The 16,778-nt window shown below is 39.8% G+C and overlaps 2 protein-coding genes across 3 annotated transcripts; both read right to left on the reverse strand.

The window, feature by feature from the left end:
* Positions 1-6,213: 6,213 nt before the first annotated feature.
* Positions 6,214-10,716, reverse strand: LOC103327354 (disease resistance protein RPV1-like). 2 transcript variants are annotated; one of them, XM_008229663.3, is made up of 5 exons: positions 10,013-10,682; positions 8,602-9,709; positions 8,078-8,512; positions 7,090-7,962; positions 6,214-6,975 (listed from the first exon to the last, which is right to left on the reverse strand). In XM_008229663.3, the coding sequence occupies exons 1-5, from the start codon at positions 10,507-10,509 to the stop codon at positions 6,367-6,369; spliced, it is 3,522 nt and encodes a 1,173-aa protein (XP_008227885.3). In that variant the 5' UTR covers positions 10,510-10,682; the 3' UTR covers positions 6,214-6,366. The 2 variants fall into 2 exon arrangements, with proteins under 2 accessions (XP_008227885.3, XP_088907459.1); XM_089051333.1 differs by having other exon boundaries at positions 6,832-6,975; positions 7,116-7,962; positions 10,013-10,716.
* A 1,141-nt stretch (positions 10,717-11,857) lies between these two features.
* On the reverse strand, positions 11,858-16,563 carry LOC148918007 (TMV resistance protein N-like). Its single transcript, XM_089051329.1, has 5 exons — positions 15,641-16,563; positions 14,254-15,361; positions 13,730-14,164; positions 12,689-13,582; positions 11,858-12,578 (listed from the first exon to the last, which is right to left on the reverse strand). Exons 1-5 carry the CDS (start codon positions 16,135-16,137, stop codon positions 11,928-11,930), a joined length of 3,585 nt encoding a protein of 1,194 aa, XP_088907455.1. The 5' UTR covers positions 16,138-16,563; the 3' UTR covers positions 11,858-11,927.
* Between the last annotated feature and the right edge of the window lie 215 nt (positions 16,564-16,778).

Consider the following 16,778-nt stretch of genomic DNA (forward strand, 5'->3'; position numbering starts at 1 on the left):
TCGTAATCGTAATTACGAAAATTTTGGCGTTATCGGATTAAAGCCGAAATCCCTAACTTCTGGGGAAATCTGAAGATTGAAGACTTCTTGGATTGGCTTGTAGAAGTGGAGAGGTTTTTCGATATTATGGAGGTTCCTGAGCATAAAATGGTGAAGATGATAGCTTTCCGTCTAAAAGCTACAGCGGCTGTATGGTGGGATCAATTGCAAAATTTACGGTAGAGGCAAGGAAAGCAGCGGGTTCGTACATGGCGCAAGATGAAGCCGCTTATGATGGAACGATTCCTGCCCACGGATTATGAGCAGATTCTATACCGTATGTATCTGGGTTGTGCGCAAGGCAACCGTTCGGTTTCTGAATATACCGATGAATTTACGCGTTTGGCTGAGCGAAACCATTTGACCGAGACTGACAATCAAAAGGTCGCGAGGTATAACAATGGGCTGAAGATTTCCATCCAAAAAAAAATTGGTATGCAGAATATATGGACTTTGCAAGAGCGATTAACATGGCGTTGAAAGCTAAACTGTTGGAGAAGGAGAAGCGCCAAACCAACTTCGCAAGAACACGGCGAAGCCTCGAATATGCTACTGGTGCTTCTAGTGGCTCGGGAGATAAGGGAAAGTGCAGCAGAATCCCTGGAGGATCGCCAAAACCAACAACAGTTGGCTAAAACAAAAACTTCAACGAAGGCGCACAACCGGACTTTCAACGAGGCAGTCCGATATCGGTCCCGAATCCGTATGCTAAGCCCATGCGGACATATGTTACCGTTGCCAAAAACCAGGCATCGTTCCAATGTTTGTCGAGCGGAGGCAGGCTAACGTTATCGAAGAAGTCGATGATGATGAGGAAAGAGATGTAGTCGGGGAAGATGATTATGCAGGGGCTGAATTTGCAATCAAGGAAGGAATGGAGAGGATTACCTTGGTTTTGCAGAGAGTTCTTTTGGCACCAAAGGAGGAAGGGCAGCGTCATAGTATTTTTCGTTCCCTCTGCTCAATCAAAAACAAGGTATGTGATGTAATCGTCGACAATGGAAGTTGCGAGAATTTCGTGTCAAAGAAATTGGTGGAGCATTTGCAGCTATCAACGGAGCCACATGTCAGCCCTTACTCACTAGGTTGGGTTACGAAAGGCCCTTCGGTTCGTGTTGCTAAGACTTGCCGTGTGCCGCTGTCCATTGGTAAGCATTACAGAGATGATGTATTTTGTGATGTTATTGACATGGATGCATGCCATATTTTATTAGGGCGACCTTGGCAATTTGATGTGGATGCGACTTTCAAGGGACGAGATAATGTAATTCTGTTTTCTTGGAACAACTGCAAAATTGCAATGGCAACTACAAAGCCCTCAAAACAATCTGTTTCGTCCAAGACGAGGAGTTCTAGTTTCTTAACCCTAATTAGCAGCGAGCAGGAGTTGAACGAGGCTGTCAAGGAAGCGGAGTATTTTTGTCCCTTGGTGTTGAAGGGGTTGTTGCAGCTTGGCGGAGAGGAGGAAAAAGTGACATTCCACAAGACGTGCAGCAGATTTTGTCACAATTTCAGAACTACTTTCAAAAGTTGCCAAACAAGTTACCACCTATGCGGGACATACAACACCGAATTGACTTGGTGCCTGGAGCTAGCCTTCCGAATCTGCCCCATTATCGGATGAGCCCCAAGGAAAATGACATCCTAAGAAGCGATTGAAGACTTACTGCAGAAGGATTTCTGGAGAGCTTGAGTCCTGCGCATTCGAGTTTTGCTTGGTTCCAAAGAAAGACAAAACTTGGCGAATGTGTGTTGATAGCCGAGCAATCAACAAGATAACAGTCAGTACAGGTTTCCCATTCCACGGTTGGAGGATATGCTGGATGTTCTTGGTGGCTCAAGGGTGTTTTCCAAGATAGATTTGCAAAACGGTTACCACCAGATTCGCATCAGACCTGGCGACGAATGGAAAACAGCGTTCAAGAGCAAGGACAGATTATTTGAATGGTTGGTGATGCCATTCGGATTGTCTAATGTGCCTAGCACTTTCATGAGACTCATGAATCAGGTTCTTCGCCCATTTATTGGTTCCTTTGTTGTAGTTTATTTCGATGACATTTTAATTTACAGCACCACAAAAGAAGAACATCTTGTGCATTTGAGACAAGTCTTAGATGTTTTGAGAGAAAACAAGCTGTATGTGAACCTAAAAAAATGTACTTTCTGCACAAATAAGCTACTGTTCTTGGGTTTTGTTGTTGGTGAGAATGGTATCCAGGTAGATGACGAGAAGATCAAGGCAATCCTTGAGTGGCCAGCTCCAAAGACAGTCTCTGAAGTTCGAAGTTTCCATGGTTTGGCCACCTTTTACAGAAGATTTGTGAGGCATTTCAGCTCCATTGTTGCCCCTATCACAGAGTGTTTGAAGAAGGGCCGGTTCAGCTTGGGGAGAGGAGCAAGAGAGAAGCTTTGCAGATATAAAAGAAAAGCTTTGCACCGCGCTGGTTCTAGCTCTTCCAAACTTTGAGAAAGTATTCGAAGTTGAGTGTGATGCCCGGCGTGGGAGTCGAGTGTGCTTTCACAAGACAAGCGCCAGTTGCATTCTTTTTGAAAAGCTGAGCGATGCACGTCAAAAATGGAGTACTTATGACCAAGAGTTCTATGCGGTTGTTCGGGCTTTGAAGCAATGGGAGCACTATCTTATCCAGAAGGAATTTGTTTTGTTTACGGATCACCAAGCGTTGAAGTATATTAACAGCCAGAAAAATATTGATAAAATGCATGCTAGATGGGTGACTTTTTTGCAGAAATTCTCATTCGTTATCAAGCATACTTCCGGCAAGACAAATTGTGTGGCGGATGCGTTGAGTAGAAGAGCTTCATTGTTAGTCACATTGACTCAAGAAGTTGTGGGGTTTGAATGTCTGAAAGACTTATATGCGAGTGACGATGATTTCAAGGAACTTTGGACTAAGTGCACTAATCATAAGCCAATGGCAGAATACTTTATTAATGAAGGTTATTTGTTCAAAGGCAACCAGTTGTGTATTCCAGTTTCCTCTTTAAGAGAGAAGCTTATTCGGGACTTGCATGGTGGAGGGTTGAGTGGCCACCTAGGCCGTGATAAAACAATTGCAGGGATGAAGGAGAGATTTTACTGGCCACAGCTCAAACGAGATGTTGGAACTATTGTGCGCAAATGCTACATTTGTCAAACTTCAAAGGGGCAGGTACAAAACACTGGATTATATATACCATTACAGTTCCTAACGATATTTGGCAGGATCTTGCTATGGATTTTGTCCTCGGTTTGCCCCGAACACAAAGGGGAGTGGACTCTGTATTTGTGGTGGTTGATCGGTTCTCAAAAATGGCGCATTTCATAGCCTGCAAAAAGACTCTGATGCATCAAATATAGCCAAACTGTTTTTCAGGGAGGTTGTTCGCTTGCATGGGGTTCCTACATCCATTACATCTGATCGTGACACCAAGTTCTTGTGCCATTTTTGGATCACCTTGTGGAGACTGTTTGGGACTTCTTTGAATCGTAGCAGCACGGCCCATCCCAGATTGATGGCGGACTAAGGTTACAAACCGGACATTGGGCAATATGATACGAAGTGTCTGTGGAGAGAAGCCAAAACAATGGGATTATGCACTACCACAGGTGGAGTTTGCATATAACAGTGCAGTCCATAGTGCAAGCTGGAAAGTCTCCATTCTCCATTGTTTATACTGCTATACCTAACCATGTTGTAGATTTGGTGAAATCGCCTAGAGGCCACAAACCAATGTGGCAGTGAAAAATTTGGTGAGAAGTAGTAGCTGTTTGTGATGAAGTCAAGCGAAACTTGAGCAAACTAATGCCAAGTACAAAGTTGCTGCAGATCGGCATAGGCGTGTTAAAGTGTTTCAAGAAGGCGATTCTGTGATGATATTTCTGAGGAATGAGAGGTTTCCCGTTGGCACATATAGCAAGCTTAAACCAAAAAAATAGGGTCCTTACAAAGTGCTCAAACGGATCAATGATAATGCCTATGTTATTGAGTTACCGGATTCCATGGGAATTTCCAATACTTTTAATGTTGCAGATTTATATGAGTTCCGTGAAGATGAGGTCCTTTATCTAGATCATAACTCGAGGTCGAGTTCTTCGGAGGTGGAAGGGACTGATGTAGAACAAATGGCGGATTATATCGCGGTTGAGCTAGAAAAAGGACGTGGCGGGAATTTGCATATTTGTCGTCCGAGCTCCGATTATGATGGATTTTGGCATCTTGAGGTTGTTTGACATTCCAAAACTGCATTCAAAGTTTCGTAGTTAATTTCTGGAATAAATTCTACTTTTCAGTTTTAATGTAATAACTCCCCTAGCAGCTCAAGGGTTGAGAGATGTGTACTTAGACAGGTTTGGTGAACGTTTTTTAGTAACTCAGATTTGAATGAAAATTATCCCAAGGGAATTACTCTCAATTTCTGGTGGAATCCAGATTTCTTGTTACTCAAGGTTTTCGTTTGAAACCTTTGTTGCTTGTCTTGCGTCACATACCCTAGTTCCCTTCCAAACATGTTGGAGGTTTCTGTTCCGCAAGTCCGAGCAATTAGATTTTCCAAGTAAAAATTGGTTGGTATTGACTTTAAAGCGAATCCTCGCCAAGACAACCATATTAAACTTTTGGGAAATCTTCATAGCCTCCACGACTTTTACATTATCAAGCGTGAGGAGTTCAAGATTGTGCATCCTTCTAAATGCCTCTGTTTTGAAACCTATCTCATTTGATACAGAAATGAGTTTGTTGATGAAAAACTAATTGATTTGCCAGGAGAAGAAACCAAGCCGACGCGTCGGTTGCTTGAACAGTTTCCATCACAATCCTCAACATGGAATCTTTTTCTATTACATTTCCTGGATATTATCTTAGAAGATTCATCTTTTATTAACAAAGGAATGTTAAGCATGAGGCCCTTAATAGTTTTTGTACCCTGGTAACAAATAAGAACATTGGGTAAGTAACTTGTGACATGCACAACACAATTACAAATGATGAGTTGAGCACGAAATTGCTGGGTTTTGGGAGTAAGAGAGTAAGCTTGCTATCTGATGTAGTTGATGCTTGTTGGGTAGAAGAGGCCCCTTTTTATAACCGTTGGAAGCTAACATTTTCCAAGAAATCTTAATGGTTTCTATCCAATTTGGCCAAGTCTTTCCCTTCCTTTCTCCTTTCATCTTTTCAATCATCCTTTTTTGGTGAAATCCACTTTGCCCATTGGCACAAAATCAGGATTTTTGGGAGCTCAAGGCCCCTTTTCCCACGGCTGTTTCAGACTCCTATTTTCAGCCATCTTTCTTTCTTTTCTCCCCTCTTCCAAGGCTAGGTCTGATGAGGGAAAGAAATAGGTATGCATGCTGGTTCAAAGGGTGATCTGCGCTCCAATATCCCTTGGTCATTTGGAAGTTTCTTGCTTGAAAACTTGTTCCTTCCCTCCCAGCAACCAAAGCGTGGTCTTCCATGCTTCTTCGTGGCTTCTGTTTTCCAGCAAAGTGTTGATGGTTTTGCAGGTCTTTATTTTATTTATGTGGGCCTTCTAGAACAATGGATTGGCTTATCAAATAAATGGGCTAACTTCACCAAGGTTTGGCTTGAGGTGTTGGGCTTTTGGTTGAGTCAATAGGTTATTTTGGTTGGGCTATTTTGGTTGGGATATTTTCTCTTTATGCTCACCCACATGTTTGGGCCTAAGAAATGAGCAGGTTTCTAGGTCCCAAGCAACCCGGAATTCTCCATTCTCCTCATATGGGCCTCATGACAACTTATTACTAGCCATACCACAACACTCAAGCCTCGGGCATCTTGCGTGGCTTGGGCCCACTTAAGCTTGTGGCGTGATTAGGTGCGGAATAATAATTCTCGCTTGGGTGGCATGTGTGTGCGCATATGATGAACTTCGCATGCCCAATCGGGTTTCTTCTTGATAAAGTATCGCATTGGGCGAGAATTTATTTGGGCTGAAGCGTGGATTTTTTGGGCCTCAACACCTACATATACTAAAAGTTTGTTATATATATATATATACATGTGCATATGTATAAGAGTACATATCACTTTAAGATTATGTATTTTTTTACTATACTATATAACAAAAATGCATATGTGTGCTTGTTACCTATGAATCATGATAGCAGTATATGTGTGCTTCTCTAGAGCATGACTAACACAGATGAACAAATATACGTATCACAATTTATTTTTTCATTAAATTGTCATTAGCTAATACCATGTGAAATACTTTCATTTGGTTTTTTGTTACACCCACTTTAAAAGATTGGAATTGGAAGTTATATTGAATTCTGAACATTTTCGGATTGGGGTTCGGAAAATGTCAAAATCAGTTTCCGGTCTGTGCTAGAGGATCCAAATGAGTACAAATAAAGTATTCACCCACCTTATTTTTATTTTTTTTATATAACCTTGATGCTGATGCTGACACATCTCCAGCAACGACATGATTCTGGCTCGAAGGTGTAGTTGTTTCATGCTGGAACGTTGTGGTTATATCTTCAGTTACAGTACCTTCATTATTATTCTGCTCGTACACAAGCTGGATTCCAAATTCCTTTGTCAACATATCGGTTTTATCTCCAACCGAAACACGTATTTCATCCCCACCCTCCAATTCATCGTTTGCGAATCGCCAATGACTAAGCCAGAACATATGTTCCTTCTCTTTTGGAAACCCTACTGTGGTTGGCACATAGGTCCACTTAAGACCCTTGCTCTCATTACTGATGTGAAGAATGGGAGCGCGGTAAAATCCCCAAGCCTTATCACGAACCTTATACACAACACATGCATTTAGGCCTCGGATCTTCAAATTAAGATGTGGAGGTATAGTTATAGACAGCTCAGAGTTACCCATGCTCGACTTGTAGCAGAACCAATCTGGAACCTCGCTCCCAGGAAGGAATATGCTAAATATACCACATTCATCCAGTCCCTGTTTCATGCATGCATGCATGGACAGATTTATATATGTTCAAATATTACAGGCCACAGAAAATAATCATCATAAAAAACTATACAATACATGAGAGAGAGAGAGAGAGAGAACCTGGAGAGGACCCTTCCTTACTGTACGTGTCAAGTAGTTGTGCATTTCAACTTCAGTGCTTCCTATGGATTCCAAATTGAACAGACCGATATCTTTGATCATTTCTATGTCGACGCTTCTCAACGGTCCTGTTTTGAACACGTTTTGAATTTCAACTAAATTCTTGCATATAAAAACCGCACCTCTAATTGTTGGTAACATGTCGGGTAAGTTTAGTAGTACTCTTTTCAATGAAGTACAATAATATGCGCCCAAATTCTCTACACTTGGTGGGAGCTCGGGAATCATTTCGAGGTTTGTGCAATGATTCAACGAAAGAGTATGGAGCTTACTAAGACCATTCATGTTTACTGGTAGGCTCAAAAATGGGTTTCCTTCTAGATTCAAACGCTCCAATGAGGATAGGCTACTAGGAAGATCATTGGGAATTTCTGACAGATTGCAGTACGCCATATCTAAGCGTTTTAAAAATTGTGGCAAACTTGCACTGGTAAGTTGGAGATTTTTTCTTGGCAATACCCATGATCGCATTGATTGCCACAGACTGAGTTTCTTCATGTCACAAAGTGTAGAGTCTGACTGATTTTTAACGATCATGCTGGCAGGCAGCACAAGATTTGAGCAACCAGAGAGAATAAGTTTCTGGAGAGATCGCAGCATACTAATTCTTATTGGAAGCTTCATGAGATTTTTGCAATCTTTTAGATTCATGAAAACAAGTTTCTCCAAATCTCCAATGGATTCATCCACCTCTTTCAAATTTATGCAATCTTTAAGAATTAATTTCTCGAGGTTAGGGGATCCTGACAAGTCAGGGGTTGTCACAAGGCCATGTGAATGACTGAGATTTAAGATTTTCAGTCTTGGAAGAAACTGTTTTAAAAAAGAAGTAATTAGTTTCTATAAATATATAATCATCTTTAAATTTGTCTGTCTGTGTGTGAGAGAGAGAGAGAGAGAGATAGCTAGATAGAGATTAGTAGCATACCTTAGTTCCCTTCCAAACATGTTGGAGGCTGCTGTTCCGCAAGTCAAGAGCAATTAGATTTTCCAAGTAAAAAATGGTTGGTATAGACTTTAAAGCGAATCCTCGCCAAGACAACCATATTAAATTTTTTGGGAAATCTTCATAGCCTCCACTGATTTTTACATTATCAAGCAGCAGGAGTTCAAGATTGTGCATCCTTCTAAATCCCTCGGTTTTGAAACCTGTCTCATTTGATACAGGAAATGAGTTTGTTGAAGAAAAACTAATTGGCAGCCAGGAGAAGAAACCAAGCCGACGTCGGCTGCTTGAACAGTTTCCATCACAATCCTCAACATGGAATCTTTTTCTGTTACTTCCACTGGATATTATCTTAGAAGACTCATCTTTTATTAACAAAGGAATGTTGAGCATGAGGCCCTTAATAGTTTCTGTACCCTGGTAACAAATAAGAACATTGGGTAAGTAACTTGTGACATGCACAACACAATTACAAATACGTAGACATAAAAGAAAATATTTCTTACAGTTAATTTTCTCAAAACATTAGAGGCATCTTTATTCCACACTCTAGTACGTTTTCCAGGATCCTCAGGCGATTCTTCGCGAATAATTCCCCTTCCCATGTCTTGAAGTAATTGGTGCATGGTTAACTTCTTGTTGAATCCATCAATTATCAGCAGACATCTATCAACCAGATTTTGAATTCCAATGTTTGTGGCAAACCCACATTCATCAAGGACTGTAGTTGAAAAATCCTTGTGTCTTCCTATGAAGAAACAGGCTATATGGAGGAACAGACGTTTGTCATGATCTTGCAGAGAATCAAAGCTTATTCTGAGAATCTTTTGAATTTTTCCTTCAGTTATCACATCCAAGTTCTGTAATGCATTTTTCCATACATCTGCAGCTTTTCCAAAGAGAGAAGATCCTAGAACTTTAAGAGCTAATGGAACCCCTCCACAGTGTTGCACTACAGGTCTTGAAAGATCCATGTAACCTTCGCCAGGATGGGGTTGTCTAAAGGCATGCCAACTGAAAAGCTCAAGTGATTCATTCTCAAGCATCCCTTCCACCTTAAACATTGCACAATTCTCATGAGCCTTTAACAAATGTTCATGTCTAGTTGTTATGATTATTTTACTTCCTGGATGAAGCCATTCTCGCATTCCAAGAATTGCATTGAATTGTTCCAAGTTGTCAATATCATCAAGAGCAACAAGAACTCTTTTGCAACGTATCGCCCGTTTGATCTTTTTTATTCCTTCCTCCGAGTTGTATATTTTCTTTGCTTTCCCCTTTTGGAGATCTGAAAGAAGGTTCCTTTGCAAGTGAACCAAACCATTGCGAAGTTTTGAAGTTGCTCTAATATCTGCAAGAAAGCTGCCACCTTGAAATTTATAGAAATTCCTGTTATAAGCAATCTTGGCAATGGTGGTCTTGCCAATTCCACCCATCCCGTAGACTACAGCTACTCCAACATCACTTGATCCATCTTCTAACCACATGTTTAGGCCTTCCACACGATTATCTATTCCAACTACATAGGGATCGACTACTAATCTCCTATTCCATGTGTGATCCAGTTTATTTCCAATATCTTCAACTATATCTTGGATAAACTGCGACTCATACCTATAAAATATTGATATCAAAATAAACAAGGCACAAAAAGTTATTTCTTTTCAACAAAAAGAAACTTATTTCTTTATTATTTTTATTTTTATTTTTATTTTTATTTTTATTTTTATTTTATAGAAGAGAATTGATATTTATATCATAGGATGAAATGAATGATATTAAGCAAATGAACTTTCAAAACAAAAGTTATGCCATCTAACAACTCCATGAGATTAAAGAAAAAGCTTCACTATAATCTACTTTAAAAAGCATCCAAAAGATAGAGTGAAAACCACCATTTTGGGAATGAAAAAGTACCGATCTCCTAAGACCATCCCTCCCAGATCTGCAACATCTCTGAGAGCTTTTCTCCACTTCTCCACCTTGTCCATCTCCTTGTTGAAGCGCTGTTGGTGTCTGGCAAATGCTTCTTCAAAAATTCCTGTCTGGTTCCTGACATGGGATGGATCCACGTCATAGAAAATCGGCATAGCCATGTGCTCATTAGTTTCTCTACGGTCCATGATCGTCACTAGTTCATCCAGGCACCATCTCGAGGAAGCGTAGTCCTTGGAGAAGACAATGATGGATACTCGAGACTCTTGTATTGCTTTTTGAAGCTCTGCTAAAATATTTGCTCCTCTCTCGATTTCGTCATCATCTCTAAAAGTGTGGATCCCTGCCACCTCCAAAGCCCTGTAGAGGTGATCAGTAAATCCCTTGCGTGTGTCTGTACCCCTGAAGCTCAAGAATGCATCATAAGTGCACCGGTGAGAGGACGGAGAAGCATCCTGCTGCGTGCTGGTAGCAGCCATTTGTATGTTCAGCTTGTGTTTGTGTTTGAGAAAAAAAATCTTGCTTGGCTTTCTCGTAGGAAACAGGAGAAAACAGGTCCATTGGACATGGTGTTTAGGCTTCAGTGTGTAAATGCTAAGTCCGTGATGGTTGTTGAGGTCAATAAATTTTTAAAATAAATGTCGCTAGATCAATTTCCAAAATAATGAAGTAAATTCGTAATTTAAAAAAAAAAATTGAAGTAAAATTGTTTTTAAAATGAAAGTCAATAAATTTGTTTGAATTTTCAAATGCAATTATGAAATTTTAGTCAAATGCCGCCTGCATGGAATTTTCCATCAAATAATAGAGACGACCGGATGTTGACTCTAATAGTCTCTCCTTTCGTCCACATTTTCCCTTCGATTGCAAGAGTCCAATGACCAGGACCCTTCGCTAATGAGAGAAACAATGCAAGTGCTCGATAATTGTACCGTGGCGGGCCCGGCATTACATTAAAGAAAATAAAAAGAAGGCCAGCCTTCACGGGGTCTAGTAGGCTCCACCACTGTGCTCCGTCAATTTTAGTCTTCAGGAGCCAGCCTTGGATGTTGACTCTACCAGTCTTTCTAAGCCAGGCCATTATTTTCAAGCTGTATGTCACTATATTTTCAAGCTCCGTGAAATTCCGTAAAAAACTGCCTGAACCGCCCTGTTTCATGGAGGTTTTCGATGACCACGACGGCAGATCGAGGCTGGGATGGGTTGGGACTAGAAAAGGGAAGTGAGGTGGTTTGTTTGGGACCGGTCTTCAATTCCCTTAACTTAGCTGGTGCCATCCTATACAGTGCCTGAGAAATCGGACTTGTTTCTGGAACAAGCTCAATAGTGAACTCGATTTCCTGGTGAGGATGTAACCCAGGAAGATCCTCAGGGAAAACATTCGGAAATTCATGTACCACTAGAATATCCTCCAAACTCAACCCATTATCTCGGGTGTCAATAACATGAGCTATAGATCCTGAACATCTTTTCCTGATCAAAAAGTCAACTTTAAACCTAATAAAATATTCTAGGGGTATTCTAATCCTTTCTTTGAATAAAATAATAATTAAGAATTAATTAAGGATCGGATTGTTACAATACTATATAACAAAAATGCATATGTGCGCTTGTTACCTATGAATCATGATAGCAGTATATGTGTACTTCTCTAGAGCAAGACTAACACATTTTTTTAAAGAATGAACAAATATACATATATCACAATTTATTTTTTTATTAAATTGTCATTAGCTAATACCACGTGAAATACTTTCATTTGGTTTTAGATGTACGTGTTTTTTTTTTTTTTTTGTTACAATGTATATGTATACATAAAACATAAAATATTGGAATTGGAAGTTATATTGAATTTTGAACATTTTCGGATTGGAATTCGGACAATGTCAAAATCCGGTCAATATGATGGAGGATACCATCCATGATGATTACAAAGAACGTATTCACCCACCTTATTTTCATTATTTTTATGAAACCTTGATGCTGATGCTGACACATCTCCAGCAACGACATGATTCTGGCTCGAAGGTGTAGTTGTTTCATGCTGGAACATCGTGGTTATATCTTCAGTTACAGTACCCTCATTATTATTCTGCTCGTACACAAGCTGGATTCCAAATTCCTTTGTCAACATATCGAATTCACCTCTAACCCCAAATTTATTTGTTGACATATCGAATTCACCTCTAACCGAAACACGTATTTCATCCCCACCCTCCAATTCATCGTTTGCGAATCGCCAATGACTAAGCCATAACATATGTTCCTTCTCTTTTGGAAACCCTATTGTGACTGGCACATAGGTCCACTTAAGACCCTTGGTCTCATTACTGATGCTAAGAATGGGAAAGCCCGAGTAAAATCTCAATCCCTCATCATCAACAAACTTATCACGTGCATACACAACACAAGCATTTAGGCCTCGGATCTTCAAATTAAGATGTGGAGGTATAGTTATAGACAGCTCAGTGCTCGACTTGTAGCAGAACCAATCTGGAACCTCGCTCCCAGGAAGGAATATGCTAAATATACCACATTCCTCCAGTCCCTGTTTCATGCATGGATGGAGAGATTTATATATGTTCAAATATTACAGGCCACAGAAAATAATCATCATAAAAAACTATACAGTACATGAGAAAGAGAGAGAGAGAGAACCTGGAGAGGACCCTTCCTTATTGTACTTGTCAAGTAGTTGAGCATTTCAACTTCAGTGCTTCCTATGGATTCCAAATTGAACAGACCGATATCTTTGATCATTTCTATGTCGACGCTTCTCAACGGTCTTGTTTTGAGCACGTTTTGAATTTCAACTAAATTCATGCATCTAACAACCGCACCTCTAATTTTTGGTAGCATGTTGGGTAAGTTTAGTAGTACTCTTTTCAATGAAGTACAGTTATATGCGGACAAAGCCTCTACACTTGGTGGGAGCTCAGGAATCATTTCGAGGTTTGTGCAATGATCCAACAAAAGATTCTGGAGCTTACTAAGACCATTCATGTTTACTGATAGGCTCAAAAATGGGTTTCCACTTAGATCCAAATACTCCAATGAGGATAGGCTACTAAGATCATTGGGAATTTCTGACAGATTGCAGCATGCCATATCTATGCGTTTTAAAAATTGTGGCAAACTTGCACTGGTAAGTTGGAGATTTTTTCTTGGCAATACGAATACACATGATCGGATTGATTGCCACGATTTAACTGCAGATAACAGACTGAGTTTCTTCATGTCATTAGGTGTAGAGTCTGACTGATTTTTAACGATCATACTGGCAGGCAGCACAAGATTTGAGCAACCAAAGAGAATAAGTTCCTGGAGAGATCGCAGCATACCAATTCTTTTTGGAAGCTTCATGAGATTTTTGCAATCTTTTAGATTCAAGAAAACAAGTTTCTCCAAATCTCCAATGGATTCATCCACCTCTTTCAAATTTATGCAATCTTTAAGAATTAATCTCTCGAGGTTAGGGAATCCTGACAAGTCAGGGGTTGTCACAAGGCCATGTGAATGACTGAGATTTAAGATTTTCAGTCTTGGAAGAAACTGTTTTAAAAAAGAAGTAATTAGTTTCTATAAATATATAATCATCTTTAAATTTGTCTGTCTCTTTGTGTGTGTGTGTGTGTGTGAGAGAGAGAGAGAGAGAGAGAGAGAGAGAGAGAGATAGCTAGATAGAGATTAGTAGCATACCTTAGTTCCCTTCCAAACATGTTGGAGGCTGCTGTTCCGCAAGTCAAGAGCAATTAGATTTTCCAAGCAAAAATTGGTTGGTATTGACTTTAAAGCGAATCCTCGCCAAGACAACCATATTAAATTTTTTGGGAAATCTTCATAGCCTCCACTGATTTTTACATTATCAAGCAGCAGGAGTTCAAGATTGTGCATCCTTCTAAATGCCTCTGTTTTGAAACCTATCCCATTTGATACAGGAAATGAGTTTGTTGAAGAAAAACTAATTGATTGCCAGGACAAGAAACCAAGCCGACGTCGGCTGCTTGAACAGTTTCCATCATAATCTTCAACATGGAATCTTTTTCTGTTACTTCCACTGGATGTTATCTTAGAAGACTCATCTTTTATTAACATAGGAATGTTGAGCATGAGGCCCTTAATAGTCTCTGTACCCTGGTAACAAATAAGAACATTGGGTAAGTAACTTGTCACATGCACAACACAATTACGAATACATAGACATAAAAGAAGATATTTCTTACAGTTAATTTTCTCAAAACATTAGAGGCATCTTTATTCCACACTCTAGTACGTTTTCCAGGATCCTCAGGCGATTCTTCGCGAATAATTCCCCTTCCCATGTCTTGAAGTAATTGGTGCATGGTTAACTTCTTGTTGAATCCATCAATTATCAGCAGACATCTATCAACCAGATTTTGAATTCCAATGTTTGTGGCAAACTCACATTCATCAAGGACTGTAGTTGAAAAATCCTTGTCTTTTCCTATGAAGAAACAGGCTATATGGAGGAACAGACGTTTGTCATGATCTTGCAGAGAATCAAAGCTTATTCTGAGAATCTTTTGAATTTTTCCTTCAGTAATCACATCCAAGTTCTGTAATGCATTTTTCCACACATCTGCAGCTTTTCCAAAGAGAGAAGATCCTAGAACTTGAAGAGCTAATGGAACCCCTCCACAGTGTTGCACTACAGGTCTTGAAAGATCCATGTAACCTTCGCCAGGATGGGGTTGTCTAAAGGCATGCCAACTGAAAAGCTCAAGTGATTCATTCTCAAGCAACCCTTCCACCTTAAACATTGCACAATTCTCATGAGCCTTTAACAAATGTTCATGTCTAGTTGTTATGATTATTTTACTTCCTGGATGAAGCCATTCTCGCATTCCAAGAATTGCATTGAATTGTTCTAAGTTGTCCACATCATCAAGAGCAACAAGAACTCTTTTGCAACGTATCGCCCGTTTGATCTTTTTTATTCCTTCCTCCGAGTTGTATATTTTCTTTGCTTTCCCCTTTTGGAGATCTGAAAGAAGGTTCCTTTGCAAGTGAACCAAACCATTGGGAAGTTTTGAAGTTGCTCTAATATCTGCAAGAAAGCTGCCACCTTGAAATTTATAGAAATTCCTGTTATAAGCAATCTTGGCAATGGTGGTCTTGCCAATTCCACCCATCCCGTAGACTACAGCTACTCCAACATCACTTGATCCATCTTCTAACCACATGTTTAGGCCTTCCACACGATTATCTATTCCAACTACATAGGGATCGACTACTAATCTCCTATTCCATGTGTGATCCAGTTTATTTCCAATATCTTCAACTATATCTTGGATAAACTGCGACTCATACCTATAAAATATTGATATCAAAATAAACAAGGCACAAAAAGTTATTTCTTTTCAACAAAAAGAAACTTATTTCTTTATTATTTTTATTTTTATTTTATAGAAGAGAATTGATATTTATATCATAGGATGAAATGAATGATATTAAGCAAATGAACTTTCAAAACAAAAGTTCTGCCATCTAACAACTCCATGAGATTAAAGAAAAAGCTTCACTATAATCTACTTTAAAAAGCATCCAAAAGATAGAGCGAAAACCACCATTTTGGGAATGAAAAAGTACCGATCTCCTAAGACCATCCCTCCCAGATCTGCAACATCTCTGAGAGCTTTTCTCCACTTCTCCACCTTGTCCATCTCCTTGTTGAAGCGCTGTTGGTGTCTGGCAAATGCTTCTTCAAAAATTCCTGTCTGGTTCCTGACATGGGATGGATCCACGTCATAGAAAATCGGCATAACCATGTGCTCATTAGTTTCTCTACGGTCCATGATCGTCACTAGTTCATCCAGGCACCATCTCGAGGAAGCGTAGTCCTTGGAGAAGACAATGATGGATACTCGAGACTCTTGTATTGCTTTTTGAAGCTCTGCTAAAATATTTGCTCCTCTCTCGATTTCGTCATCATCTCTAAAAGTGTGGATCCCTGCCACCTCCAAAGCCCTGTAGAGGTGATCAGTAAATCCCTTGCGTGTGTCTGTGCCCCTGAAGCTCAAGAATGCATCATAAGTGCACCGGTGAGAGGACGGAGAAGCATCCTGCTGCGTGCTGGTAGCAGCCATTTGTATGTTCAGCTTGTGTTTGTGTTTGAGAAAAAAAATCTTGCTTGAATTTTCAAATGAAAGTCAATAAATTTGTTTGAATTTTCAAATGCAATTGCAATTATGAAATTTTAGTCAAATACCGCCTGCATGGAATTTTCCATCAAATAATAGAGGCGACCGGATGTTGACTCTAATAGTCTTTCCTTTCTTCCACATTTTCCCTTCGATTGCAAGAGTCCAATGACCAGGACCCTTCGCTAATGAGAGAAACAATGCAAGTGCTCGTTAATTGTTCGGTGGCGGGCCCCGCATAACATTAAAGAAAATAAAAAGAAGGCCAGCCTTCACGGGGTCCGTCAATTTTAGTCTTCAGGGGCCAGCCTTGGATGTTGACTCTACCAGTCTTTCCCCACCAGCCACTGAACATTTGTGATCTCGAGTTTCACACTGAGATGCGAGAGATGTATTGAAGACGAAGCTTAACATGCCGACACATTATTCGTGAATTTAATTAATTTCATAAAATATGAAATTACAATTTTGCCCCTACGAGTAGGGGTATTTCGTTCAGCTTGTGTTTGTGTTTGAGAAAAAAAAAAATCTAGCTCTATAAAAGAGAACAGAACAAGAAAAACAAGAACGCATGACAGAGTCAAAAA

The sequence above is a fragment of the Prunus mume genome, linkage group LG4 (genome assembly GCF_029339155.1).
Source record: "Prunus mume cultivar Tortuosa linkage group LG4, ASM2933915v1, whole genome shotgun sequence".
In the NCBI taxonomy this organism is placed as follows: Eukaryota; Viridiplantae; Streptophyta; class Magnoliopsida; order Rosales; family Rosaceae; genus Prunus; species Prunus mume.

Excerpts from the sequence above, each read along its gene's own strand:
- LOC148918007 (XM_089051329.1), bottom strand. The coding sequence starts at position 16,137 with ATGGCTGCTACCAGCACGCAGCAGGATGCTTCTCCGTCCTCTCACCGG. Across the intron at positions 14,165-14,253 it reads ATGTTTTGAGAAAATTAACT|GGTACAGAGACTATTAAGGG; the intron begins GTAAGAAATATC and ends ATTTGTTACCAG. Across the intron at positions 13,583-13,729 it reads ATGTTTGGAAGGGAACTAAG|TTTCTTCCAAGACTGAAAAT; the intron begins GTATGCTACTAA and ends TTTTTAAAACAG.
- LOC103327354 (XM_008229663.3), bottom strand. The coding sequence starts at position 10,509 with ATGGCTGCTACCAGCACGCAGCAGGATGCTTCTCCGTCCTCTCACCGG. Across the intron at positions 8,513-8,601 it reads ATGTTTTGAGAAAATTAACT|GGTACAGAAACTATTAAGGG; the intron begins GTAAGAAATATT and ends ATTTGTTACCAG. Across the intron at positions 6,976-7,089 it reads TAAGGAAGGGTCCTCTCCAG|GGACTGGATGAATGTGGTAT; the intron begins GTTCTCTCTCTC and ends TGCATGAAACAG.